The 27,001-nt window shown below is 36.9% G+C and overlaps 3 protein-coding genes across 3 annotated transcripts; 1 reads left to right on the top strand and 2 right to left on the bottom strand.

Annotated features, from left to right (window-relative positions):
* Positions 1–8: 8 nt before the first annotated feature.
* On the bottom strand, positions 9–4,122 carry LOC145778867 (uncharacterized). The gene is made up of 3 exons (XM_082590458.1): positions 3,890–4,122; positions 2,359–2,448; positions 9–646 (listed from the first exon to the last, which is right to left on the bottom strand). Exons 1-3 carry the CDS (start codon positions 4,120–4,122, stop codon positions 367–369), a joined length of 603 nt encoding a protein of 200 aa, XP_082446584.1. The 3' UTR covers positions 9–366.
* A 372-nt stretch (positions 4,123–4,494) lies between these two features.
* On the bottom strand, positions 4,495–14,103 carry LOC145778319 (histone-binding protein RBBP4). The gene is made up of 3 exons (XM_082589784.1): positions 13,508–14,103; positions 6,875–7,301; positions 4,495–6,136 (listed from the first exon to the last, which is right to left on the bottom strand). Exons 1-3 carry the CDS (start codon positions 14,044–14,046, stop codon positions 5,801–5,803), a joined length of 1,302 nt encoding a protein of 433 aa, XP_082445910.1. The 5' UTR covers positions 14,047–14,103; the 3' UTR covers positions 4,495–5,800.
* Positions 14,104–21,919: 7,816 nt separating this feature from the next.
* Positions 21,920–24,948, top strand: LOC145778680 (protein arginine N-methyltransferase 9-like). The gene has a single exon (XM_082590227.1). The coding sequence runs from the start codon at positions 21,999–22,001 to the stop codon at positions 24,417–24,419; it is 2,421 nt and encodes an 806-aa protein (XP_082446353.1). The 5' UTR covers positions 21,920–21,998; the 3' UTR covers positions 24,420–24,948.
* The last annotated feature ends 2,053 nt before the right edge of the window (positions 24,949–27,001 follow it).

The raw sequence follows: 27,001 nt of genomic DNA, 5'->3' as shown, positions 1-27,001 counted from the left end.
AAGATGTATACAGTGACAATCTGCTTTTATTTCACACCTTTCTTTCACACTTTATATTTCTACCTCCACATAGCCTAAGTCCCACAGTATATTAAAATGTTGAATGAAAAATCAATCGATAACAAGAACATGTAAAGAACATTGTGACGGAGATAGCAACGAGAGTACAACAAATTGTTTCTTGAAAGTATCAGATACTGCCGGCGTAGAGACAATTTTTTGTGAAAGTTTATCATAAGAGTTTATCATAAGAGTAAGTTTATCAAATACGTAAGGTAATACGTAATGTACATGATACACTGATAAATCGACTAAAATAAACATTTAATTGAGTAGAATGCAGCTTGATTTAACTCCAAAAGCTCATTACATTTCTTTCCGACCAGATATGCCGGAGTACTTCATAATGTTGTAGTTTTCTGCTTCCAATTTTTGAGCCAGAGCTCTGCGTCGTCGGGACTGAGAACTGTAGAAAAATGGGTCAACCGGTGGATGAGGAGAAGCGTTTGCTTTCATTGCCTTAAAATCAAAAGATTTTGATTTGCGTATGGCCGGTAGCAGCATTGGAGGAAGGACATAAACTTCAACTTCCCCATCTTCTGACTGATGCTGGCTACTCGTTGTTAAGGGCTTGGTTTGAGACAATCTGACAACATAGATGCACGATTGAGAGCTATTTTTTACATCAACTCATGGCCACCTGGAGATGCGGCCTGATATGTCACATTTCGCAGATTTTGATTACAGCTACTATTGGTGCTTGACTGACATTTTTTGAGATGTTTTTAGTTTTTGCGGTTTCCTTGCCTTGGGGAAGCAGTAGCAAATGAGAAAAAGTAGCCTAAGTCGAAAAACGCAAAATCAGACTGTTATTGAAAATTAACAGTCTGACTAAAATCTTCAAAATCAAATTTTCTTTGTTTTTCGACATGTGAAGATGTTAAAAGCTATTGTGTCATCTGGGGAAAGGAAAAAAAAAAGCGTAAAAATATAATTTTTAGAAAAATTTATTTAAACGTTCGCCCAAAGTTAGAAAAACCTGGAAATTTATGCAAAATGTGACAAATCAGGCCTTATCTTTAGGTGGCCATGATCAACTTAATCAAAATATGTAATTACGGATAGACTATGCAGACAACCACTTTATGTGGTCCAGATCTGATAAAGAACTGGTCCAATGCGTACCCGATCTGGTTGGTTTGTAGGTTTTGAATCTTTATCTTAGGACTGACAAAGCTTTGATAGGTTATTCCTGACAGTTTCGCATACTTGTATAGAGGGTTTTGACGCAGGGCCGGTTACCCAGATTGACAGAGTGAAGCTTCCGATTGTTGAAATGTTGTTGCCGAGGAATTATTCCATCAATTAGGTGTCGCTGAATGGAGAACAGTTTGTTCAATGTTCAAGCGCACACCCCAAAAGTCAGACCAGAACCGCTTGATGTTGAAGTTTCTTCGTTCATGAAGTCAGGCACTAACCAACTGAGCTATCTGGGCGGACCTGAACCAGATAAAGTGCTAGTCTAGGATGCTCCAACATCCTATATCATATCAAGTTACTCATCCAATAGTTCATGGTGCGCATATATAGTTTAATCAGTAATTAGAGGATCGAAGTTGAAGCGGTACAAAATGTTTTTTTTTTTTTGTCAAGTCAAACAATACTTTAGTTTGTGTGTAAACTGTGTGTGAAATGAAATGACAAAAAATGTGCAGCATATATTTTTACATTTATATTGATTTATTTATACTCAGATGCTAAACATTTCTTGGTCTGGTTGAGTTGCTGCAATATGCCACTTTACATGACCAAAGTCCACTTAATTGAGTCAATTTTTTTATTATTGTCATGCTAAACTTGTAAAACATCTAAAATTGGGTCAAAGAAAACAAACATGTTTTATAATTAACAACACAGAAGGCTTTTTTAATTTTAAAATGGCAACACAGATAAAAATAAATTGGGGACCTTATTAAATCGACCTTTGTTCGGCACGCATCATATAAACGGTAGTTTAATATTAGTTGGCCTAGTGGTCACTGATTACTTTGCACCAGGGCTTACTAGAGCCCTGCTTTGCACGGTACGAGTTCTAAAAAATGCCTTTATTTAATAAGCCACCTTAAATTTTCAAGTGATCTTGATTTTATTGATTTTCAAGATCAAGATCACACAAATATAACATGATCTCAGTTCAAGATCACCAAATTAAAAGTGATCTTCAAGATCAAGATCACGCCCATCTCGGATCACGTTGTAGCCTACCCATTTATTTTGAATCATGGATAAACACAATGGAAGATATTTTATAAAAAGTTTTGCGACAACGAATTATGTTAAAAAGCAAAAATACTTTACTTTCGATTGTAATTTATTGTCGAAAATCCATTCCCTTGTGACGAGTACTGACCAAAACTTGGCCAATATGAATTTTCGCATTTGGATTCCCTATAAACCAAAACCATGTTGAAGGTAGATCCGTACTTTGATTTTACTAACAGGTAGCCTATAGCTTACGTAAGTAATATGCTAACCAAAGATATAGACCTATAGAACAGAGATCACCAATTTTTTTTTAGAAAGAGCCAGGTGACTGTATGAAGAAATGCTTTCGGGCTGGATAATCATTTTGTTCAGTACAGTCATCAACTTGTGCTGGTGATTCAAGGGAGAATGTGATTTATCCAGCTGTAAACACTAATTGACTCATATTGTCATTGCAGGGATGGGTTGTGGAAAAAATGCTTATTTTATCACAAGCAGGCTATAGTTTAGTGACCCCTGCTATACCCTAACGTTAAATTCTTTCGGAAGCAAAAAAGTTTCAACTCTGGAACTATTCAGTATTCAAACTATATTTCTATCGTCAAACTGGCCACAGTCTACCCTATTAAGCCCACATCATGCATCATAGACTTTCGATTAGTAACCTACTTCGGGTGAGTAGCATGAAGCAGCCTCAAACAAGCTTCTCTAATCTTCTTTGCGTGTGAGCTATTTCTCAGCCTTTGACTCGATCTTATTAATCCATCGAACAAATATGCTGAAGTTTCCGTTAGCAATATATTGCTTATATAGGCTATACTGCAGTTTCAGCATGTGGTTGTAATTTTCTTTGTCAACACTTCGCTTTTTTATCATAGGCCTAGTGTAGTTAACTTTTATCTTTCGGATTTTATCATTAAAAGGCTTGGTTGGCTTTGAATCTTTATCCTAGGACTGACAAAGCTTTGATAGGTTATTCCTGGTAGTTTCACACACTTGTAGATGGTTTTGACGCAGGACCGGTTACCCAGATTGACTAAGTGAAGTTTCCGATTGTTGAAGTCTTGTTGTCGGGGAATTATTCCATTCAATAGGTGCCGGTGAATGGAGATCAGTCCTCAGTATGCTTTGCTCAAGCGCACACCCCGAGAGTCGCACCAGCGCCACTTCATCTTGAAGCTTCTTCGTTCACAAAGCCACGCGCTAACCAACTGAGGTATCGGGGCGGACTAGGCTAATCTCCCATAGAGTTTTCCAAACATTTATCATTGGAAGTGCTGAGCTTAAAAGTTAGGGCAATTTATTTGCTTCTATAAGTGACGTAGCATGCACTTCAATTTTGCAAGTAAACAAAGTATAAAGTGTAGGCTACATTTTATGTATAGCCTACTGGCAGTGCTTACAACTACAAGTCTTGTTCAGTAAGCAAGGGCAGCCCATTGCAAAACTTGCGTCAATATCACGCAATTCATCAGTGATTTAAATTACACCTGATCTAAATTTACTGACTTCACATAGAACAATTGATTTAATACCGCGTGTTATTTAGGCTGCTTTTAAAAATTCAACTTCAATTTTAATGTTTAAATCTAATCTAAGCCTACTGTAGGTTAATTTACTACACCTCCAAGTGTCCAATTTTCTTAAGCTTTCTTTGTTCACACCATAGCGATCGCCATGATTCACACATTTACATCTCTTCGGGTGAGAAAAAACTTGCTTGATTGTTTTTCTGCTCTCCAATGGACTTGCTTCAGATTTAAAATAAGCACCTTCCTTCGGCCACAGTTGAACAAATTTGTAACGAATGTTTTCATGAAAGCTTTCGTGAGATCTACAGTTTAATCCCGACATCATCGCTATTGAGCATGCGTGTGACTTTGTAAGCTTGCATGAGAGATAAGGTCCTTTCAACCACGGTACCGCATGTTTCATTTGGTATGTAGCGATAATGATCTTTCAGCAAAGTTAACAGAAATGGGAGTATCACGAAATCCAACAAAAATAATTGCATCGTTAACACATCAACACTTTTAATTTCTTCTGCAAGGTTTGAAAACAAATATGCCTGCAATGTTAGGCTATAACCATCGTGCTTGTTTTTTAAATACAGTATAATCATTAAGCATGAGAAAGGTTCAGTTTACAAGGTACAAACCATGATACCGACTTTCTTGCCACTCGGCGACGCAGCCGCCATAACGTAGATAGCTCAATTGGTTAGTCCTGATAGATCAGTTTGTTGAACGCAAGATTTTGCTAAAGAAGAAAACATAAGATAGGGCAGCACTGATTTGACTCTCGAGGTATGCATTTAAGGACTGCTCTCCATGAGTTTCTAAATATCTCAGGTCACGAACAAATAGCCTTGATTGGTCCAACTAACTTTATGACGGGAAAGTGATATATAAATAACCTTTTCGCGCTTCTGTTCTGTGATTATCATACTGTATAATAAAATAGTGCAGAAACGAATTAAAAGCTCTACAAAAATACACGTTAATTTGAAAGGAATCGTGATTTTTTTTTAGGATAAGTTTGAGCACACACCTCGTAACGGTTTTGCCTGATTCATTAGCTGGTCTCAAGTTTTGCTTTGCTTAAATCTTACAGACGTTCAGTCAAGACGAATTTTACAAAACATTTAAAGCTTTGCATTTCTCTCTTGTGAAAGTTTATCAGAAAAAATACATGAGAAAATTAACTTTATACTGAAGTTTATTTACAAGCTTAACAGGAGTACAGAGTTTTTGCAAACCGATTCAGAAGCAAAACATAATGAATAACGTACAAACATCAAATCTAAAAACTTTCCAAATTTGAAGAGAAAGTCTTCACGTTGCGACTTTACAAAGTCTTTCCGTACAGCAACTGAAAAAAAAATCCCTCACTGCAATTGTTAGGATAGACAAATCACTATTTCAAACCGGTCACGCAGAATCGCAGAGCATGAATTGAAAGCACGTGCCGCAAGACTCATGATTTACGGCTTCACATGATGGGAGATAGTATCGATTTCTCTGCTATCATGATAACTTGGCCTATAATTTCCGTTGAACGACATAAAAATCTATTGTCCACGTGGTGTGTGTTAACTTTTTTAACCAAATATTTTATCTTTAAAAGAGATGCATTACAGTGCTTTCCTAATTGACATTGAACTTGTAATTGCAAGCATGAGAAAAAGATTCAAGCTTCGGAAGCACCTATCCGTTAACGACATTTACATGTGAAAACAGTAAACTCAAGCCAATTGGCTAATGGGCAGTTCTATCCAAGATGATTTTTGCATTACGACATTCAATAACAACCCATGGTGGACAATGCAAACTCCACCGAAAATATAATAATTGACATCTCGGATCCTTTTCTCCCATTTCAGTGCTTTGATTCAACTTATTTTGCAACTAATTCTCTCAAGAAAAGTAGGTGATATCAAAGAAACCTGTGCAATGTATGGTTGCAGGTTTCATGCGATTTAAAATCAACACGGAAAAGAATTTGAAACGGGTAATTACAATGCTAAAGAGTCCAGTTAAGATGCTGGCTGTTCCAGCTCCGCTGTGGCAGCAGGAGTGGAGGCTCCTCCAGTTTCTGGCTCTTCATCATTATAAATGTTCTCAGCCATTTGCCAAACTTGCATGATGTTGTCTTCCGAGACCGAGCAAGCAACCCAAGGCTCGTTAGGATTCCAGGAAAAATCAGAAATCTTAGCGGTATGACCACCGTGCACAAAAAGCAATTCAGGAGGACCGTCTTCAGCATCTTCAGCGCTTTGTTCCTCGCCTATTTTACTTAAATCCCAAACATTTAATCGTCTATCTGTTCCACTTGAAGCCAAAATCGTTTCGTTATGAGGTGACCATTGAACCTGAAAAATATTGGAAAAAGAAAATTGAAAAGAGAATACAAACACTTTACTTACCGGTGCTTATATTTTCTGACATTTGTTTAGATATTGATAATTTTGCTTCAAAACTCAGTTACATTTGGCTTGTAAAAACAACTATATACAACGCAAGTAAAAAGTTGCGAAGTGGAAGATTTTCAAATATTTGTATTGCTAATCTTAGACTAAAACTTGCACAATGTTTGAATATTGAGTATATAAAGTAAATATTCTAAACATGTAACATATTACTTGACAATGAAAAGTTTCAAAGTATGTCAGTACTACTATCGAATACTGTTTTTAATTGATTGGATTTTGATACTAACACAACATTGTAAAATTGAGTAGTGAAATTCATTTTGTACATCTATAAGTTAATACAAATTAAATAAAACACCAAAGAAATTTGGACATAATTAAACAACTACATAAAATAATAGTGTCAATGACTGGAGAAGGCAGAATTGTCAATCTGTGCGAAATCATAAAGTTAAATTGCCAGTTGTTGTTAGTGAAATGTTCTGCCATCCAATTTTGTATTCTATTACCTGAAAAATGTTCACAAATATCCAAAACAGCTACAAAAACATTTTAAGTAAAATTATGAACTGCCACAACATTATGCGATGAACTGCAGCTGTGGTGCAACATAAAAATTGGAATATAGTAGTATAAAATGTGACCCTTGTGATATAAATACCTAGGTGTTTTTCTCACCTGAAAAATTTCATCCTTGTGAGATTCAAAGGAATGAAGTTTCAATTTCAAGTTTCTGAGATCCCATAGAGCAACAGTTTTGTCTGCCGAACCTGTTGCTAAAATATATTCACTGTAGGGATTAAAAGACAAGCAGTTAACTTCAGCTGTATGAGCATCCACCACATGGCTTGGTTTCGTGCTCACATTTGACCTGGTATCCCAAATCATTAATTTTTGATCATCAGCAACTGATCCAAACAAACTTTCATGAAGCAAATGCCATGAAACATCTTCAACAACAGCTGTATGACCAGTATAAACAGTTTTTGCATCCAAAATTCTCCCTTCTCTTGGTGTAGCTCCAACATCCCAAAGGCATATCGTGTGATCATCAGAAGCACTGAGCAAGTGGCCACTCAGATTAGGATTCCATGAAAGACCATACCTAAAAATTAAAATTTTAACACTACCAGTACCATACAAGTAGTTTCACAATTTATAGAGGAAATTCAGACATCATACAAATTTCAAATTATTATTTTATGGAAATATGGCTTGTTCAAATCACAAACTAACTAAAAGTATACCAAAAGGTCAGATATTCCTTACTAAATTACAAATCCTATAATCTAGTGTTTCTCTGAAAAGACATGTCCTGGGAAGTATACCAAAGGGATCAGATTGACAATTAACCAGACAACCACTTAGGGGCATAGGCGTCGATTTTTTCTTAGAAGAGAGGAATTCTGGGTGGGCGAGAGTTTTGAAACAGATTTCATTGAATGTGTATGTTCGCAAATTCGCAATGGTTAGTCTTTCTCACAAAGACTGCGTTTAGCGTCGCTGCAGTAATTAAGCTTTAATAGGTTTGACGTTTGCGATCTTATGAGCGCTGCTAAACTAAACAAACTTCTTTTATGTTTTCCTTTGCACCCTAAAAAGCGCGTGACTCGTGACCTGTTATCTTTAAAGTGACGCCTTCGGATTTGACTCAAAATGTTCGGACAGGTGACTGCTGACTGTGCGAATATTGCGGTTTTGTACTGCACCAAGCTTATGTACAATGTGGTCATTCAATCACGCAGCACGAGTTCAGTTGTGTAAAGTAGTCCTGAACAGAAAAAGGTTTATTCGACCAACTTTTTCAAATTCAAAATAATTTTTCAATTGATCACGCTACTTACTGCACGTTTGGCGAAAATGTATTCAAAACTTCCGAAATGGAAACAAGATGCAGCATGACATTATACAAAAAAGCAAACGTAACCACGACGGAAAGAAATGTAACCTGTTGGAAATGACGTACATACCCGAAAGCACATGAAATGACAACATCGCGCGGTGCCCCAATTTATATCCAACAACAAGTTTGTTAGGAAAGATTTGTAAAAAGCGATTGTTTCAGTACGATACGTCTTTAGTTTGTATGATATCGGTTATTTTATTGTCATGTTTATTATGATGTCATATTCATATTCCCTTACGCTCACCAGGAACTGAAGTTTGATGACACACTTGCAGCGCAGTTTCGATTACCACGAAAAGCTAGGGTCCACGTCTTTTAGGCGCTGGTCTAATAGGCGCGCACACTGTGGCGTCTGGATATTTAGGTGCGGAGCACTGTGGCGCCCGGTCATTTAAGTGCTATTCCTAGTGAAGTCTGTAGATTGTATCAGCTTGGCAGGGAGGGGCGTAGGGCAATGCTTTTCACACAAAATATATATTAAACAGGAAAATATATTGTTTTGTTAATGCGTGTGCGTTGTTGGTCATGGCTTCAGTGAGTGAAGCTGCTTACACCGGCAATGCTTTTTCACACAAAACGTTATATTATAATTTTAAGCAAAAAGTTTACGTAATTTAGCCTAGTCTTTTTCATCGAGAAATTCCAAAGTAAGGGGTTGCCTACTCAGTTTTGACTGCCAATTCCAATGAGTGAAAGAAAAAAATCTACTGCGTCCCCATCTTTAAGAAGTCCTCATCTGATAACTGCACCGCCAAAATACTTTTTTTTAATTAGCCAAAAAAGGACAGGCAAAGACTATGGATCTGCCATCATTTACATTTTTTTGCTTGAAATAAGCTACCTTTTAACCTTGAACGTAGGGATACTTCCTTGGTCATCATGGCAAAAATCCCAAGGCGTGTGTATACGTCCGTGGTCGCGAAAGAGTTAACTAAAAATGAACTCAATAATGTTCGGAAGCTTGAATAATTTATTGATAAAGCTTTCACCAACGCAAACTTGGACTAACAACAAACAAAACAATAATAAATCAATAAAACAACAATATATTTTTCTGTTCAATATAACATTTTGTGTGAAAAGCATTGCCGGTTTAAGCAGCTTCACACACGGCAGCCATGATATAATTTTCTGCCAAGCTGATACAATCTACAGACTTCACTAGGAATAGCACTTAAATGACCGGGCGCCACATTGCTCCGCACCTAAATATCCAGACGCCACAGTGTGCGCGCCTATTAGACCAGCGCCTAACTGTCAGCGCCTAAAAGACTTGCTCCCAAAAGCTAGGCCACGCGGATTCTAATTGTCTTGGCTTTCTGCTCCAGACAGGTTTTCAACGTGCGACGTCCTAAGAGCGACATTTACAGGGTATTTACAGCGACATTTACAGGGCTTGATATCAAATCGTGCTCAAACGCTTTTTTTCAACGCAGCGTTGTTGCGGAATTGCTTTGTTCTGTCGGATACCTAGTGAGAGATATAGCGTAAAACAAGAAGTTGCGCTGCAGTTCATAGGATAATTCAGTGTTTAACAAAAACGGAAATAATTGCAACGAACACTTCATAAGTGTCATGAAAACGGAAATGGCCCGTTTCGGTGAGTCCGATCCCTTAACGGGGGATTTTTTCAATTTTTTTTTTAAATTATTGGGTACCGCAGCCTAATTATCATTGCCGTTTTAGGGTTAGGGGGTTGGGGGTTAGGGGTTAGGAACTCACCGAATCAGACTCACCGAATCGGACTCACCGAATCGGACTCACCAAATAGTAGCAGACCCCATGAAAACAGGGTGGGCGAATCATATTTTGCCCACCCTCGTTTCACGGCAGGGTGGGCGCCGCCCACTCGGCCCACCCTATTTTGACGCCTATGCTTAGGGGTGATTTTCTTTTTATCTCTCTTAACCTGCTAGTCGGGATGAATTTCAGAGAAAGTTTTTATTTTTACTGTAATTTTGTTTTAGAATAGTTTTTTTAGCTGGGTGGTTTCCCCAGTGCACAGCATAATAATGTTGTATTAAAATAAAGAATTTCTGAAAGTATGGATGGCACTTGCCTTTTGTCAAAATACTACGTCATCTGACATATTGTAAAAATTTTCTCATGATTATATATTATATACGCCATCCGAGCCCATCTGTCCGGGTCTGCTACTATTCGGTGAGTCCGATTCGGTGAGTTCCTAACCTCTAACCCCTAACCCTAAAACGACAATGATAATTAAGCTACGTCACGGTACCCCGATAATTTAAAAAAAAAAATTGAAAAAATCCCCCGTTAAGGGATCGGACTCACCGAATCAGACTCACCGAAACGGGCCATTCCGCATCTGTCCGCAAGTGGTTAAAAATATGAAAGCATGCACTACATTATATACGATGTAAATATACGATAAATTATATTCCCAGGAAAAATTTCACACTGGAAACGTCTGCCCACTGCACTGTAAAAATTTGTTCATATCCGTAGGGGTCATTCCATGCCAAACGTCCTGAAAATCATAAAGATCCCAGTTTGACCCTCTTCGATTTTGCTCAAACTTTGTCAAAATGTTATTTGGCATGATTTAGCCATACATTACAAATTTTAGCTCAATATCTATTGTAGTTTTGGAAATATGATGCTTTAAAGTTTTAGGTACCCCCTAAACTTTTCCGCATTCACTTTTTTGGACCATTTTTAATTAACCATATTATTTTCTCCGAAGGTTATATAAAGTTTATTTTTGGTAAAATGATTCACTTTTAGCTACATTACATGATTGCCTTGTCAAAATGCAATTAATGTGCAGCATAGTCGAGTAATCAAGCCTCAGAGTAGCTCTTTTCTTCATCAAAAACAAATTTTGTGCCATATTTGGAAGTCTGTAACTTTTTTATGAAAAGTAGGATGGTTATTATATTTATAATGTATGCTCTTTCCCTACCAGGCAACAACTTCACCAAGTTTGATAAGTAACATTATATTTATTAGAAAGTCACAATGCATTAAAATATGCACCCCAAGCAAAAAAGCCAAAATAACGCCATCTTGCGGTATAAAAATACCCCCGCAGCAAGGTGTTTACAAAATAATCTTTTTAACCATTTGAAGAACATTACCTAAGGAACTTGTGTACAGAGTTTTGACTTTGTCACTCAACTATTAAGAGGTAAGTTGGGGGCCAATTTTTAACTCCCCATAATAAAAAATTGGCTTATTTGCAGAGGAGTCATTGCATGCTTAATTTAAGGAAAAAAATATTAGTACACCCATGGTTCCAGAATTTTATGATATATTGTGTTCAGATAGAGGTCATTGAGACAACTCTTTTAAAAAAAAAATTAGCATTCAATAACCTTCGGTTCTCGAGATATTGAGGATTGCAATTTGGCCACACGAGGGGCAAATCCTGGTTACGCATGAGTGATTTTAAGTATATTTCTTATATAGATGGTAGAGGAGTGGGGAAAATTGCTATTTGGGGGTTTTCAGGGGCAATGTATTCAATAAAAACAGTTCCAAATGGCTCAGAGCAATAGTTGTCTCTACAGTTATTTTTTGCTCTTTCACTTCAACCGCTTAAATGGTTGAGTGACAAAGTCAAAACTTTGTACACAAGTTCCTTAGGTAATGTTCTTCAAATGGTTAAAAAGATTATTTTGTAAACACCTTGCTACAGGGGTATTTTTATACCACAAGATGGCGTTATTTTGGCTTTTTTGCTTGGGGTACATATTTTGATGCATTGTAACTTTCTAATAAATATAATGTTACTTATCAAACTTGGTGAAGTTGTTGCCTGGTAGGGAAAGAGCATACATGATAAATATAATAACCATCCTACTTTTCATAAAAAGGTTACAAACTTCCAAATACCGTATGGCACAAAATTTGTTTTTGGTGAAGAAAAGAGCTACTCTGAGGCTTGATTACTCCATTATGCTGCAAATTAATTGCATTTTGACAATGCAATCATGTAATATAGCTAAAAGTGAATCATTTTACCAAAAATAAACTTTATGATATACAACCTTCGGAGAAAAAGATATGGTTAATTGAAAATGGTCCAAAAAAACGAATGCGGAAAAGTTTAGGGGGTACCTAAAACTTTAAAGCATCATATTTCCAAAACTATAATAGATACTGAGCTAAAATGTGTAATGCATGGCTAAATCATGCCAAATAACATTTTGACAAAGTTTGAGCAAAATCGAAGAGGGTCAAACTGATAGATCTAGGACGCTTGGCATGGAATGACCCATAGATCTTTTTGCGCGATGCCTGCATGGCGCGGTTGACAACACTAGAGGAAATTAATCAGCATATTCGCATCCGCTCTGGTTTACAGACAAAAATTCAGGCTTTGGTTGAAAACAGACGAACTCCGATTCCGGTTACCAGTTGAGATTTGGCCACACCTGTTACTATAACATATCTATATTATTGTTTCTACATTGAACATGCACTGATATACGAGGGCTGTTACCCTCCAGGTTGTTACGTGCATTTATTGCAGCCTAACCCTAGCCTAACCCATTTTTTCTAATAAATTTACTGAAACATGAATATTAAATAGGCTATAGCCTGAGCTGCTCAATGCTGTTCAGCTAAAAGTACCCTTGAACCAAGCTAACATTGATCTGGAATCATGGGACAACTTGCCAAAGAAAACTAAGGATGGTACAAAATTTAAAAAAAAAAGCAGGAAACAAAAGTTTCAGAACAAACAAAACATTACAAATAAAAACCTAAAAAAAACACGTCCCCTGACCTCCACCTACAATGTGACTTTTGCTCACGTCTATTCAATTATAGAATAGGCTTATAAAGCCTCATCCGACATCACCATCCACGACTACATCTGACAGCTTGAAGAAAAAAATAATGCTTGGATACGAGGTTGAGCCGCCGCCGACTGACGAGTGATAAATATATATAAATGAATTTGCAGTAAAGGTGTCACAGGAAAAAAGTTGCTCAGTGACTTAATCACCGACTGGTCGATCGCTACCAATTTAGAAATTTTCTAGTCAATTGCCATGAATGGAAAGTTGGTCACCCTTGCTATAGATATATACTACAGTGCATTGTGAGATGAACTAATTAAAATTAAATTCAAGAATCCAACATTATAGCATCAAAATAAATCTAAATGAACTGGTTAAAGCACTTCCTGAAGATTGTGTATTAATGGATGCCGAACGATTGAAACCCCATAACTCTATGTAGCTACATGGGATATTATATACGGTATAAAAGCAATATATACATAAGCAAAGCACAAAATGACAGCATTTTCGACTTGTGGCCAAAATATAACTTTATAAATCACTTCATCATACTAACATTACTTAAATTGTCAAAATATTTTCACTGTAACATTAAAACGCAAACATTCAATAAAATACACAAAACCATACCCTTCTTTTTGATGACCACGCAAACGCAAGTCTGGACTACATTCACCATTTGGATCAGGTTTGCTTGGATGTTTTGTGTAATCAAAGACAAGCACATCACTTGATGGTGTTTTTGTGCCAATAATGTATGGATTCTGAGGCATAAATCTTGCCCTATTCACTTCTCCTTCATGATTGATTTTGATTTCAATCTCAATTTTTCCACTGACTGAGCCAAATCCTCCAAATTCACCTCTCTCAGCATCATAATGTGATGCATCAAACTGAGCATCATCAGTGGGGAGTTGAACACTGGCTATGATTAAATGATTTTGTTCATCTGAAGTATGCGTTCCAAGAATAAGACGATGTACAGTGTAATCTTTTCCTTCAGGCTTAGTAACATCTGGAAGCCACTGACATGTTAAACTTGGCCATTCAAGGGCATGAGTCATAACCAAATCATATAAAAATGGGGTGTTTTTCTTCCATATTTTGTATTCTTCATTTATGACACGCTCTTCAACTGCATCATCATAGTTTCCATCTTTTTCTCCCATTTTTTTTTTTTTTGGGGCAAAATAATTGCAAAACAACGCTAAAAAACTATGGTTACAAATGTCTGGAAGTGAAACTAACAGGTATTACATAAATTAAATTAACTAATGTTTGCACTTCACACTTTTTCTCCCATTTTCAATCTTTTTTGTGCAAAACTACAGTATTACAAGATAATGCCAAAAAAATATAGTTACAAATGGCTGGAAGTACAACAGGCATAAACCAATGTCTGCACTTCACAAAGTGGAATTTCTAAAAATATTTCGCCCAGCTTGTGCCAAACATTTATTGCCATACGACAACCACAGTTCTATCAAAAAACTTAAAATCTTTTAAAGTTCATTTAACACCATGAAGAAACCGTTCAAAACTTCACCAAAGCAACTTCGGAACTTCCCCATAACTTCGGAACTTCCCCTTCGGAACTTCCCCATATATACTGTTTTGTCTTTTTAATAATCTAATGGTGTGGGTGTTTACAAACCAAAATAATCGCTTTTTGATATATTCTGAAACTAAACATACAGTAAGAAAATCTTAGTCAACGTTTTTTTTTTTAAATAAATACTTTAAATTCTAAAAGAAATTGATTCAACAAGATAAGAAATAATTAGAACAGATTGATTTCGGTATGAACTTTAATCTCATAAATTCTGTTGAAAAGCTATGAAGTTGGCAACGCTGTTCCTTCCCGCGACCAGAAATAATGCACAGTGCTTACACAACGCTTCATGCATTTACCATAACCGTTTTTTGGAAGGATCATATAAAAATCTACCATCCTGTGTATTCTTGTTAGTTATTGCGTCAGAAACACTTTGACTGTGTTTCAGAATTGAACTTGAAAACAAAACGTCAAAATTATTTTTCCTGCAAATATTAAGGTAAAATTAACTCAACATATTGCTTCTTTCTTCAATGAAATATGTCAATAAACTTTTTCTATTTTATTCTCGCTTCTTCGCTTGTCACTTTTTTGTTTATTCTGTGATCTACCCGTGGATGGCAAAAAATACAACATGAATTTGGAAAAACCTTTTCTGTAAAAAGTGATAATAATGCTCAAAAACATTGACTTGCGTCGTTGCGCGTGATTTTGTTTCCGGTGAGAGTGGGCTACGAAGAAGAAGAAGAAGAAGCACTTTAACTAGGTTAAGAAAAAGCACATTAATGAAGAAACCGCAAGGTTTGTTGATGCTTTCAGAGTATATACTATATGCTTAGTATCAGTGGTGTACGGTGATCAATTTTTGGGTGTTTACTTTTTTTCAGAAACGTTTAAACCAACGCATTTAAACCATTAGGTTTGGAGTTTGCTCAATAGCTGTTTATATCACATAATTTTAAAGTGATTGTTCTGCTTTGGTTGGCCCAACGAGATATAACACAATGAGTGGAAACTCATTCTTCTCTTAGTGTTTCTCTTTTATCTCTCTCGTTTCCTTACGTCGTTCGTTTCATGGTTCACTGCTTGCACATGGAAGGCTACAGACTGCGACCGTACGGGTGTACGGCGTGCTAAGAATGCACTAAAGCAAGGCTAAAGTGACGGCGAATACCACGAAGCAATTGGACTGTTCCGACCATAGTATTATTGTTAGGTGGTTTAAAAGTTTATTTTCGTTACCGCTTGTCTTTTCAGATTATTGTGTGAAATTTTGAAGTAGGTTAATCAGGATGTTAGGCTACAGGTCAATAAGCAGGGTAAATACATAGGCTCTTGCTAACAACAATATTAAATTAGTATAGGGTAGCAAAGATCTACGAAATACGATACAAAACGACTGACTGTAGGCTATATGGTTATCAAAGTTTATCTTATCCAGCTATAAACAACCAACAGGGCTAGAAGAAGTTTGGCTTTTTATAACAGTGCAATGGAAAACAGTTCTGATAATTTAACCGTCGAGTATCTTGTGGAAATAATCGAAGATGAAGAATTTCAAAGTATTCCCATTTCAACGAGCGCGTCTACAGTGCAACGTGAATTTGGGTAAGAAAGCGTTTCAAAGGACCTCGCACCTCTAATTAAATTGTGCAGTTGTGTGTTGAAAGCTGAATAAAATTGTTTGGATATATTATCCGGTATTTTTGCAGATGTCACTTATGTCCGAAAACTTACAAAACCAACGGGGGATTGCGTTTTCATGTCAAGTCAAAGCACGCTGGAAACACATGTAATAACACCAGAAAAGGTATGGTACTACAGTTCCGCATATTGTAGTTCCTTATTGTAGTTCCTGCCTGTAGACCGGCAAGACAACTTTATAGGCTGAATCGTCCATTTACACATTGTTTCTACGTCTAGCGACGACGGATCAACGTTAAAATCTGACTGCAGTCAGCCACTTGTGTGTAACAATTGCTGTGGTAGGCATATCCAGTCTGCCAAATTAAAACATATCGCAAATATTGCATCTATTCAACACCTGCCTACGTCGAATCGACGTAAAAAGGGGAAATTGTTAGACCACATTCCAGACGTCAAAATAGCAAAATGAGGCCCCTAATTTCTTGAAACGGAGGCCCATACCCAGCTTATCCAGTGATCTCGTGGGATTGCTGTTGACTGAGCCAATCCCAATCTTTCCGTCTTATCTTCAAGTACGAAACTTGTCTTAATTCAGTCTGTATTTATTGGTCGATATCCAAAAACGTCATATAAAGTCGCCAAATAGATAACGCAATTGTCTATACCAGCCAGTAAATGAGACATACTCAAGATGCATAAAACGGGGCAAGATGCATATTTTTACTTTGCCTACATTACCGTAAAAAATAGCACGAATTTACGATTTGTATACCATTAAATACTCTTGCCAGCATCTATGTTCAATACACAAACATTAACGTTTTGAAATTTACATTTCAGAGATGAAAATAGCAAAGTTTCACAACAACAACAAACGACTAATACGGTGCTTACAACTGATGAAATACACATAATAGAATATATTGGGGGATACGTGTTACAAAAATTGAAGCGCAGTGCCACAGATGAACAACAAGGCATTTTGTCTAAACTAGAAAGTGACACCAGTTGCACAGCGGGTTCATCTATGATTGACACACTACAAAACGACAAATACGGAACATTACTGAAGCCAAGTCCTACTCTGATGAAAATTTTGCTGAGGCTAGAAGTGGATTTTCGAAAACATTTCAGCTTTTGTAAAACAATGCAGACTGTGTTTAAGGAGATTGATATAAACAGTTTGTATTTATTAACCAACGACTGGGACATTGTGTCATATATTGTAAACCACATTTGCAAGCTATATTTTAAAATTCGTACCTATCAAAAAACGAAGATTTTAAAGCTCAAAGTCATTGGTGATGTTCAGAAAAACAACATCAGTCTGCGTAAAGCGTTACAGTAAAGACACTAATGTACGGAATATTGCTCGTTGTTTTACAATAAAATGTAAATGAAAGTACTTTATGTTGTAGTGCCACGCCTTCCCATTGCTTTAGACTACGGTTTTTTTCATGGAACGTCATTTTTCATAAGGTACTTTTCATGGAGTGGCCGCTTTTAGCGAGCGCCGAATTAGTGTTGTGGGCAATACCAGTGATTTTACATCAAGGCTACTGTGCAACAAACTATACTCAGTCGAATTTTGTTAGGGCTGCACTAGAGTTTAATTTTAGGCTTCTGACAATAACATAATGTTAAATAATAGGTTGAAAATAGCCTAACATGTGGATAGCACCTTACCCATGGTACAAAACTATATTACTAATTAGCCAAGCACCTTAGGCGGTGAGATAGCTCAGTGGTAGAGCTCAACGCACATAAAATCGAAGGAACATCCCATCTAAAACTCTTGTGATGTCCGTTTAAACTACTGCGCAAGTGTCTGTAGTGAAGCGTGACGGCCGACATGTAAAACGGAGCAAAAAGAAGAGTTTCCACTCATTGTGTTATATGATTGATTGATTGATTGAATCTTTATCCTCGGACTGGGAAAGCTTCTTGCAGAGCTTAATCCTGGCAGTTTCGCATACTTGTAGAGGCTTTGAATCACTGACGCAGGCCCGGTCACCGAGATTGACAGAGTGAAGTTTCCGATTGTTGAAGTCTTGTTGCCGGGGAACTATTCCATCCATTAGATGCCGCTGAATGGAGAGCAGTCCTTAACGTGCGTTGCTCAAGCGCACACCCTGAGAGTCGAACCAGCGCCGCTTGATCTTGAAGCTTCTTCGTTCCAGAAGTGACGCGCTAACCAATTATATCTCGTTGGTTGGCCTATCATGCATGTCATAACGTCGTTTTTTTGTCGCTGCTACCTTTTTCTAGACTTATGCTATGTTTGACATATGTTGTTTTTCGTTGTGATGATCAGAAATAAAAACAAACTAACTAACTAACTGATGCTCAGTTTGTCTTTGACTATTGACTGATATTAAAAGATAAATATACAATCTCCCTTCTCTTCCCTCCCTTTCAGATCTCTAATCCCCTCTTCAGAATATTGCCCAGGACGGCTTGCAATCATATTTTGAGGAAAATCTTATTTTGATGAAAAAACTGGCACTTTTGAATGCTTTCATAAAAATGAAATAATTTCCATCAAAAAAGAAGACATTCAGAGACGTCCTTTAAAAAGAGAATGTATATGGCAAGTTGGCAACCTTACACAGAAAAAATGCCTTATCTCAGTTATCAATATCTGATTCTGCCGGTAGGCAACTAGGCACTTCAACATAGGACAGTTTTCCGTGCAAACCAGGTACCACCATTGCGCCGCGGCGCATTGGTTAGGAAAGGTAGGACAATTTTCCTTATAAACTCAATTGATTACAGTCATTAAGATCCTTCTTGCACTCACTTCTTTTTTTTTTTTTTTTTTTTTTTTTTTTTTTTTTTTTCCCGCGCTTTTACAAAGTAAGCAGCAAAGATTTTGCTCTCCAGGTCTAAATACCGTATATAAATTGGATTAAAGAAAAACTTAGGCCTGGAGAATAGCAAATTTTAGTCAAATTTAGAAAGGAATTTAATTGTGGTCATTTCAGTCCAAAAATTTTCGAAATCGATAAAGAATTCGCAAAGACAGAACAATTCAAAGAAACCCATATCAAGAATTCAAGTCTGCGGTTGCCGCATGTAACAAACAAGCAATTGACTCGCCAGCCTCAGCTTTGAAAGAATAGGGATGAGGAAAGTAAATTATTATCCAGTGAAGCAATTGAAGTACAGTACGGTAGAAAATTTATCAAACAACCATTAGTAAGCCATGTGGATTAATTGTTTTACATTCTATTGTGTAACATCTTGTTTGCTGCCCATTATCAAATCGGTTCAAAGTTTGTCCTAAAATTTTTTGTTTTAAATTCAGTTGTTTTTTAAACTTTTCTGGATTAGTGTGTGTTGTATCGGTATAAATCAATTTAATTAAACCAGCGCAAGAGTTTTTAATGATAATTTACTTAGTTTTTGACATAAAAATCGAACGTTGGCCAGCAATCAAGCCTAGTCAGTTTTTAAGCAGGGCTGCCAGACAAGTTTGGATCAATCGCACTTAGCCTAAATCGACAAAAATGCTTTTTTTTTGCTTTTATTTCAATGCGAAGTGTTTGATTTTTTTAATTGAATTTAAATTTTGTTGCTTTATGTCAGTGGAAAAGTGACAAAAATTGTCATAAATTGTTATTTTGGGCTCAAACTTTGTAATGATACGTCGTCTGGATTTGTTTTTTGTTAAACTTCGTCTGAAGAAAACATTATTGACCTATTGTGTTATTCGGTTACACTCAATTATTTCTCATTTACATTCTATTCAATTTGTTTGTCAAATTATATGGTCACATTGCGCTAGTTTCATGCAGCCTAACAGGTACCACTGAGAGTACCTCAGCCATTTCTTTTATGACAGAACAATAGGCCTAGGCTATACCTTTTTTTTAAATTGTGATTATTTTTGTATTGTAATACTGTTACTGAAAATGTTTTTACTCGTAGCCTTGAACTATTTATTGGCTTGAACTTTTCCTGGTTGCACTGAAGTTTAAACGCCCTTGCTACAAGAGTTTATTGATTTCAAAAGTTTTTCCTATTTTTAATCACCCGGAATAAAGTTTATATTTGAATAAAACCACAGGACTTCACTTACGGATCGCAGCAGCACATGATTTTTTTTCTTTCATTAATATTACTGAACATCAGCCTATCTTGTTTCAACGTAATTTGCCGATGCTTGACATTTGTCACATTAAGAACTGGGAAGCAGCTGACTCGATGACTGATATAGTCTTTCGCTGCTTCCTGTCTGTTGTGGTATTTAGATAGCTATGGTACTATCTTATTCGTATTGTTTATAATTGTACCGTACTATTGTCGCAACAGACGAAATAAAAGGTTTCTCTCTCTCAGTTCAGTTGCAGAAGAAAAAAGAACATTAGCAGAGGGTGGTATCTGGTAATCAAACCCTCGCAATCAAAATGACTATTTCCTTGCCCTAACCTTAACCCATTAGGCCTCGCTGCTTGTGGCGATACATTCACTTAATTTTCTTTGTATCAAAAAGCTTTCGAGTAGATCGGTCAGAATATCCTGTGCTGAGTTGCATATGACTGAAATCAGCTGATTTGCAAGGAAAACTGTCCTATGTCAAAGTGCCTACCGGTACCGATTCTGCTGTTCTGCGTCATTATGGATTTCCGGAGTAATCGGAGTCCGGCTGTTTTCAACCAAAGCCTGAATTTTTGTCTGTAAGCCAAAGCGGATGCGAATATGCTGATTAATTTCCTCTAGTGTTGTCAACTGCGCCATGCAGGCATCGCGCAAAAAGATCTAAGGGTATGAACAAATTTTTACAATGCAGTGGGCAGACATTTTCAGTGTGAAATTTTTCCTGGGACAGAATACAGGGACAGATTATTTACATTTACAGTTCTCACAGTTCTAAAAGCGTGATAGACATGACAAAATAAATTTTGTGTGGAGTTGATACGGTAGGTTTTGTGCCTCTCTGATAGTGATAGCTCAGTTGGTTAGCACATGACTTTATGAACGAAGAAGCTTCAAGATCAAGCGGCGCTTGTTTTCACTTCAACAATCGGAAACTTCACTTTGTCAATCTCGATTACTGGGCCTGCGTGAGCGGCTCAAAGCTTTTATAATTAATTTTTGCTAGTTTGTTTTATTTGTTTTTTGTCATTGTTTCATGTCGTCAAGTTATAGCCTATCTATTTTGTGAGTCGTGCAAGGCCTGGTGCGTTGCGCTTGAAATGGCTTTGCCCGTGGTAGGATTTCTTTGTGGGGTTTTCTTTGCCTGCCTTGCTCTTTACTATGAGGTAAACGCATCAAGACGTGTTCCCCTTACGACCATCAGCACTCTTGATAACGCACCATGGCCGATCTTCATAGCAACTGTCCATACAAATCTTCAATATATCAGCTAAAGTTATGTAGGCTAATAAAGTTATAGCCTATATATGTTTATTTGTTTTGTAACATTTTTTATTTTCCTTTTATATCTTAAATTTTTCTGAAGGTGTTGCAACCGTGCCAAATTTTTTTCAACTCAATAACTTACTTCGATCACAAGCACGTTTTAACGTTCGCGTTTTGTCGCTTCTACCTTTTTCTTGACCTTTGCTATGATGATGTGTATTGTTTTGATATGATGGTCAGAAATAAAAAAACAACTGAACTGAACTGAAGTATGCGAAACTACCAGGATCAAGTTCTCAAAGAAGCTTTCCCAGTCTGAGGATAAAGATTCGATCAATCATATAAAAATTTTCAGTTTAAAATAATTGGAAAATTATTTTAAATTCCTAAGAAATGTTTTGTGTTTCAAAAGAAACATGATATTTCGTGTTGTGTAGAACGCTAAATCTTACTTAACTTTTGTTTAGCTGGTATTCTCTCTTTATCATATATCATAACTATATAACTATTTAAGTAATTTTAATTAGGTGAATCTTGCAAATATCTTCTATATTTATGGAAAGAGTCATCAAAAAGTATATTGAAGAAGCTAGACGCTCTGTTTTATGTTTTGATTATGGCAAAGCATATGCATTTTACCTGCTAATTTTAAAGTTGTGTCCTCAAATGAAACATACACTTGCAGAGGACTTTTCTGTGGCCTGGAAAGAATGGAGCTTTAAACTGCTACAGATTAGAAGAGTTGCCGATCTTTTTACTGTTTATGAGCAAGGGTGTGAGGTTTTTATTGAAAATGAAATGTTGCATTATCACATGGGAAATGCTTTATTCCAATTAAACATGAAAATGGAAGCCATTGGAATGTTTCGTAAGGCACTCGTTGCTAATAGACACTGCCATGAAGCCAGAATCAGTTTAGAAAACGCATGTCGAGGATCAGTTGATAGCTGGCATTTTGCAATGCTGAATGATATTCAAAGAAACAACAATTTTAATTTAGCAATTTCAAAACTTGTTATGAAAAATGACATTGTATTGGATATTGGAACAGGAACTGGTATTCTCAGTATGCTGGCGGCGCGACAAAAACCCAATAAAGTTTTTGCTTGTGAAGTGTCAACAGTTATGCATAGTATTGCTAATGAATGCATTAAACTAAATAAAATGGAAAGTGATATATCTTTATTACCATGTTATTCAACAAAGCTTTCTATCAATCAGTCCATTGGTGAGGTCAACTATAAGGAAACTATATCAGAAAAATGCTCTCTACTTATTTCTGAAACAGTTGATGCGGGTCTGTTCGGAGAAGGTATAGTTGAAACATTAAACCATGCTTGGAAACATTTGCTGTTGCCTCCAGATTCTGGTGGTAAAGTAATTCCATGTTCTGCTACCCTTTACTGTGCTTTGATAGAATGTGAAGAAATTTCCAAAAAGCATTCAGTTATGGAAGTGAATAATTTACCCGGTATTGTGATCACAAGCGGGGTGGGTTTAGCTGGCAAAGACAAGCACAAAAATTTCAGTGTGAGATCTGAAAGCATTGCAACTTGTACTTTAGAACCATACACATCTGAAAAGCTCAAGAAAATTGATCACACAGTATTATCACACAGCAAAGAATTACTGCACATAAGCTTTAATGATCCAAAAGCACTTGAAACCATTTTTGCTGAAGCATTTGGAAATGTAACATGTACGCATTGTGTCACACAGCCAGGTCATATTGATGCAGTAGTATTGTGGTTTGACCTTATCTTAGAAAATAGTGGAAAAGATGCAACTGTTATTAATACTTCAATTGAAAGTAGACACTGTTGGGACCAAGCTGTATATCCAGTACGTGCGTGTAAAAAAATAGTTTGCAAACCCATAAACAATTCTAACAAAACTACTTCGAAAGTAATTTTCAAACGCTTAGATGTAAATCAAGGTGATGTTGTAAGAACCAACTTTGCTGTTCATTCTGATTGTTTGATTTTAAGTTCTGTTGAAAATGTTTTTGCAAAGGGTGAAACAATTTCTAAATTCCCAAATCTCTTTGCTGTTCCATTTCTTTTTGAACCTAAAAATGACATTTTGCATATTGCTGCACGTGAAGAACAAGTTTTACGAATGAACGACTCTTCCTTTTCCAACATGTGTTTTCAAGGAATTTGTTCCAGTTTGTCGATGTCATCTCAAAAATGTATTGTATTAGATATTTCTAATGAATTTGATTTGTTAGCTGTAAAGTTTGCTCGAATACTTAATGCCCAAGTACACAAGTATTGTCAAACTCCAGCTATCGAAAAAGCCCTGTCAAAAATTTGTGAAGTTTGCCACATTGATGTTACGTTTCATTCTGAAATTCCTTGCTTTCAGACAGTTAATTTCGACGTAATTTTTTTACATGTTATTGAGCCTAGTGGGCTTATGTCACCCAGAGCCATAAGCAATCTTACACAAGCCACATCATGTCTTTCATCTTCTGGTATTGTCATTCCCAATCGTGTATCGTTGATATGCCAAGTCATTTGTTCCAATGAGTTGGTTTCGAAATGCATGGTTCTCCCTGAAAATACTCTTGGACTAAACATTGCTGAAGCAATAAATGATTTTCGAGTGTCGGTTCACAGTGACCTGGATTTAAATTCACTTTCTCATACAAAACTTTCTCTCCCTCAACTTGTCTTTGACTATAATTTTAATTCGAGAGACAGCGATCTGTTAAACATGCAAACATTAATCAAGATCAGAATTATTGATACTGGAATTGCACATGGGGTGTTATTTTGGTTTAAAATAAATGTTTATGATGACTTTGCCATCAACACAAGCGAATCGTCGAACCATTGGAAGCAAGCGTGTTATATGTTTCCTTCATGCAAACATTTGGCTTTAAATGCTGGAGAAGAAGTGGAATTGAAAGCTACAAGCACAAACGACTCACAATTATTTTTTATATCTAAATGTGAAGTTAAATCGCACTGATCCCAGCACGGATATTGCAAAAGTGACATGTTTTTCCAGACTACTGTTTTTCCAGTTATGCTAACCATTTTTTTCCCACTTAGGCAATTGAAGTACCGTACGTTTTCATGCTTCTGAGGTGCAACTACGTTTGAAATAGATTGATTGTGAAATAAAGCAAATATAATTCTTAATTTTTCTCAATTTTTTTCTTTCATGAGATTTCACTCTGTTCAGTTTTTTGTTTTGTTTGTTTGTTTGTTTATCTCTATCCTGCATTGCGGGAAAGCGGACTTGAACGCTATGCATCGGTGTACGCCTTCCGACATACACCTGACCCACGCTGCAGCCATGTCTGTTTCCGGTTGTCTACTCTACTTATGACTTAAATTTGGTACTACCCATTACTCGAAATCGATCACTAGGTAGAGGCAATTATCGTTAAGTTTCTTGCCCAGAGAAACAACAGCAAGTGCAGGTGGCTGGAGTCGAACATGCAGGCTTTCGACTGCGAGCCCAACGCGCTAACCACTCGGCCACGGCTGCCGACTTCAGTCACTGTGAAATAGCCTTGTGGTATGATAACTTTTGTATAAAGTTTGGAATTTTCTTATTTTGCAGCAAGGTAGTGTTTCTGGTTTACTATCGAGCTGTAGTGTCACTGTTTTTTTACTTATTTTTTGCATTAAAATGAAGACATCAATTTGTTTTTAACTGTCATGAAATTACACCGTGGCTCCACCAAAGCATGCAGCGGCAGTCTTCAGTGTATCATCTTAATGTTGTATTACTTACTATTGTTTTATAATATGTACTGCGACTACACTTATTATTAGTTTTTGAATGTTTATCCTCGGACTGACAAAGCCTAGATAGGTTCTTCCTGGTAGTTTCTCACACTTATAGAGGCTTTTGACGCATGGCCGGTTACCGAGATTGGCAGAGTGAAGTTTTCGATTGTTGAAGTGTTGTTGCCAGGAAATTGTTCCATCCATTAGGTGCCGCTGAATGGAGAGCAGTCCTTAGAATGCGTTGCTCAAGCGCACACCCTGAAAATCGAATCGAACCAGCGCTGCTTGATCTTGATGCTTATTTCACGAAGTCACTCGCTATCCAACTGAGCTCTCCCGGAAGACTGTAGCCTAATACTTAGTTAAGTAATAAAAAAAAAGTTATCCAAATTTCACTTTGTGTGGAGCTACATGTACTTGAGAGGTTACTGTTATTATTTTATTCACTAGTTGAGTTATGCATATCAGTTTATATCCTCTGTGGATCCTTTCTCTTGTATCATGGGCCAATCCTATAGATGTTTGCTTGTACACCGCTTTATTTTCTTTGAATTTAAAAAAAGCCCCTGTCAACGCTACTGGATTCTTCGCGGCTCAATTTCTAATACAATTTTCTAGAATTTGAAAAGTTTTAGAATTCAAAAGAATTTAGAATTTTGGTCTCCAACAACGTTGATTCACCAACAGTTTCACTAAACTTATTAAGTTTCTGCTGCAAACGAACGTTTTTGATGAGCATCATTTTTAAATAATAAGTTTACAAATGATTCAAAGAAGCAGGGCGTTGAGAGGATAATATGGGCCTGGTAGGCTACCAATGAGATCCTCAGACCCCAAATCAAGACAGGTCTAAGAAAAACGCATTAGATCTATATCCAAAGTAGGCCTATACGAGGTGGTTTGGGTTTGAGTCTTTATCCTCGGACTGACAGTGACAAAGCCTCGATAGGTTATTCCTGGTAGTTTTGCATAATTGTAAAAAGCTTTTGACGAAGGGCCGGTTATCGAGATTGGCAGAGTGAAGTTTCCGATTGTTGCCAGAAAATTATTCCATTCACTAGGTGCCGCTGAATGGAGAAGAGTCTTGAAATGCGTTGCCCAAGAGCCGAACCAGCGCAGCTTGAGTCCCACGGTTAACCACTGAGCTGACGAGATTGTTTCTTTATGTTTCCCAGCCCCTAAAATCATTCTGGTTCCAAAAGTAGGCTATCCTCTGCCAACGCTACTGTAAATAAGACATTGTAGATTCGGCATCGGTGCCTAATGCATTCCCTTGTGTAGCTGACATGTTTAATCGTGTTTGCACTCTGGTTATGAGAACATGCCAAAAAAATTTTAAATTCCTCTTGTAGGTTATGGTAGATGGCTGTAATCTGCTTAACTTATTAGGCTACATCCATGTCAGAAATGGACTCCTCTCCATTCCGCGGCTCGGCTACTAGCGGATAGAATAATTCATAGACAACTACACTTCAACACCTAGCGAAAACTTCACCCTGCCAAACTAAGAACTGACCCTGCGTCAGTGGTCTAAAGCTTCTACAAGTAGGCTATGCGAAACTGCCAAAAACAGATTGACTGTTACAACACCGGTACAATAAAATAAGTTAAATGGTGAAAAACACTGGCTTATTAATTGGATAAAAAATAGTCCGCCCTGGCTCAAGATCACGCGGCGCAAGTTCGACTCTCGGGGTGTGCGCTTAAGCAACGCATTTCAGGACTGCTCTCCATTCAGCGGCACCTAGTGAATGGAATAATTTCCTCGGCAAGAACACTTCAACAGTCGGAAAACTTCACTTTGCCAATCTC

Source organism: Aplidium turbinatum, chromosome 10, assembly GCF_918807975.1.
Source record: "Aplidium turbinatum chromosome 10, kaAplTurb1.1, whole genome shotgun sequence".
Classification (NCBI taxonomy): Eukaryota; Metazoa; Chordata; class Ascidiacea; order Aplousobranchia; family Polyclinidae; genus Aplidium; species Aplidium turbinatum.
Note: the sequence above shows the minus strand (reverse complement) of the source record. Positions and strands in the feature narration are given on the sequence as shown.

What these genes read in the sequence shown, in the direction of transcription:
- LOC145778319 (XM_082589784.1), bottom strand. Translation starts at nt 14,046, where the DNA reads ATGGGAGAAAAAGATGGAAACTATGATGATGCAGTTGAAGAGCGTGTC. An exon ending in CGTGGTCATCAAAAAGAAGG is followed by an intron (nt 7,302 to 13,507) that starts GTATGGTTTTGT and finishes TTTAATTTTTAG; the next exon opens with GTATGGTCTTTCATGGAATC. An exon ending in ACAAGGATGAAATTTTTCAG is followed by an intron (nt 6,137 to 6,874) that starts GTGAGAAAAACA and finishes AATATTTTTCAG; the next exon opens with GTTCAATGGTCACCTCATAA.
- LOC145778867 (XM_082590458.1), bottom strand. Translation starts at nt 4,122, where the DNA reads ATGATGTCGGGATTAAACTGTAGATCTCACGAAAGCTTTCATGAAAAC. An exon ending in AGAAAATTGGACACTTGGAG is followed by an intron (nt 2,449 to 3,889) that starts GTGTAGTAAATT and finishes TTTGGTTTATAG; the next exon opens with GGAATCCAAATGCGAAAATT. An exon ending in ACAATAAATTACAATCGAAA is followed by an intron (nt 647 to 2,358) that starts GTAAAGTATTTT and finishes CTATGTTGTCAG; the next exon opens with ATTGTCTCAAACCAAGCCCT.
- LOC145778680 (XM_082590227.1), top strand. Translation starts at nt 21,999, where the DNA reads ATGGAAAGAGTCATCAAAAAGTATATTGAAGAAGCTAGACGCTCTGTT.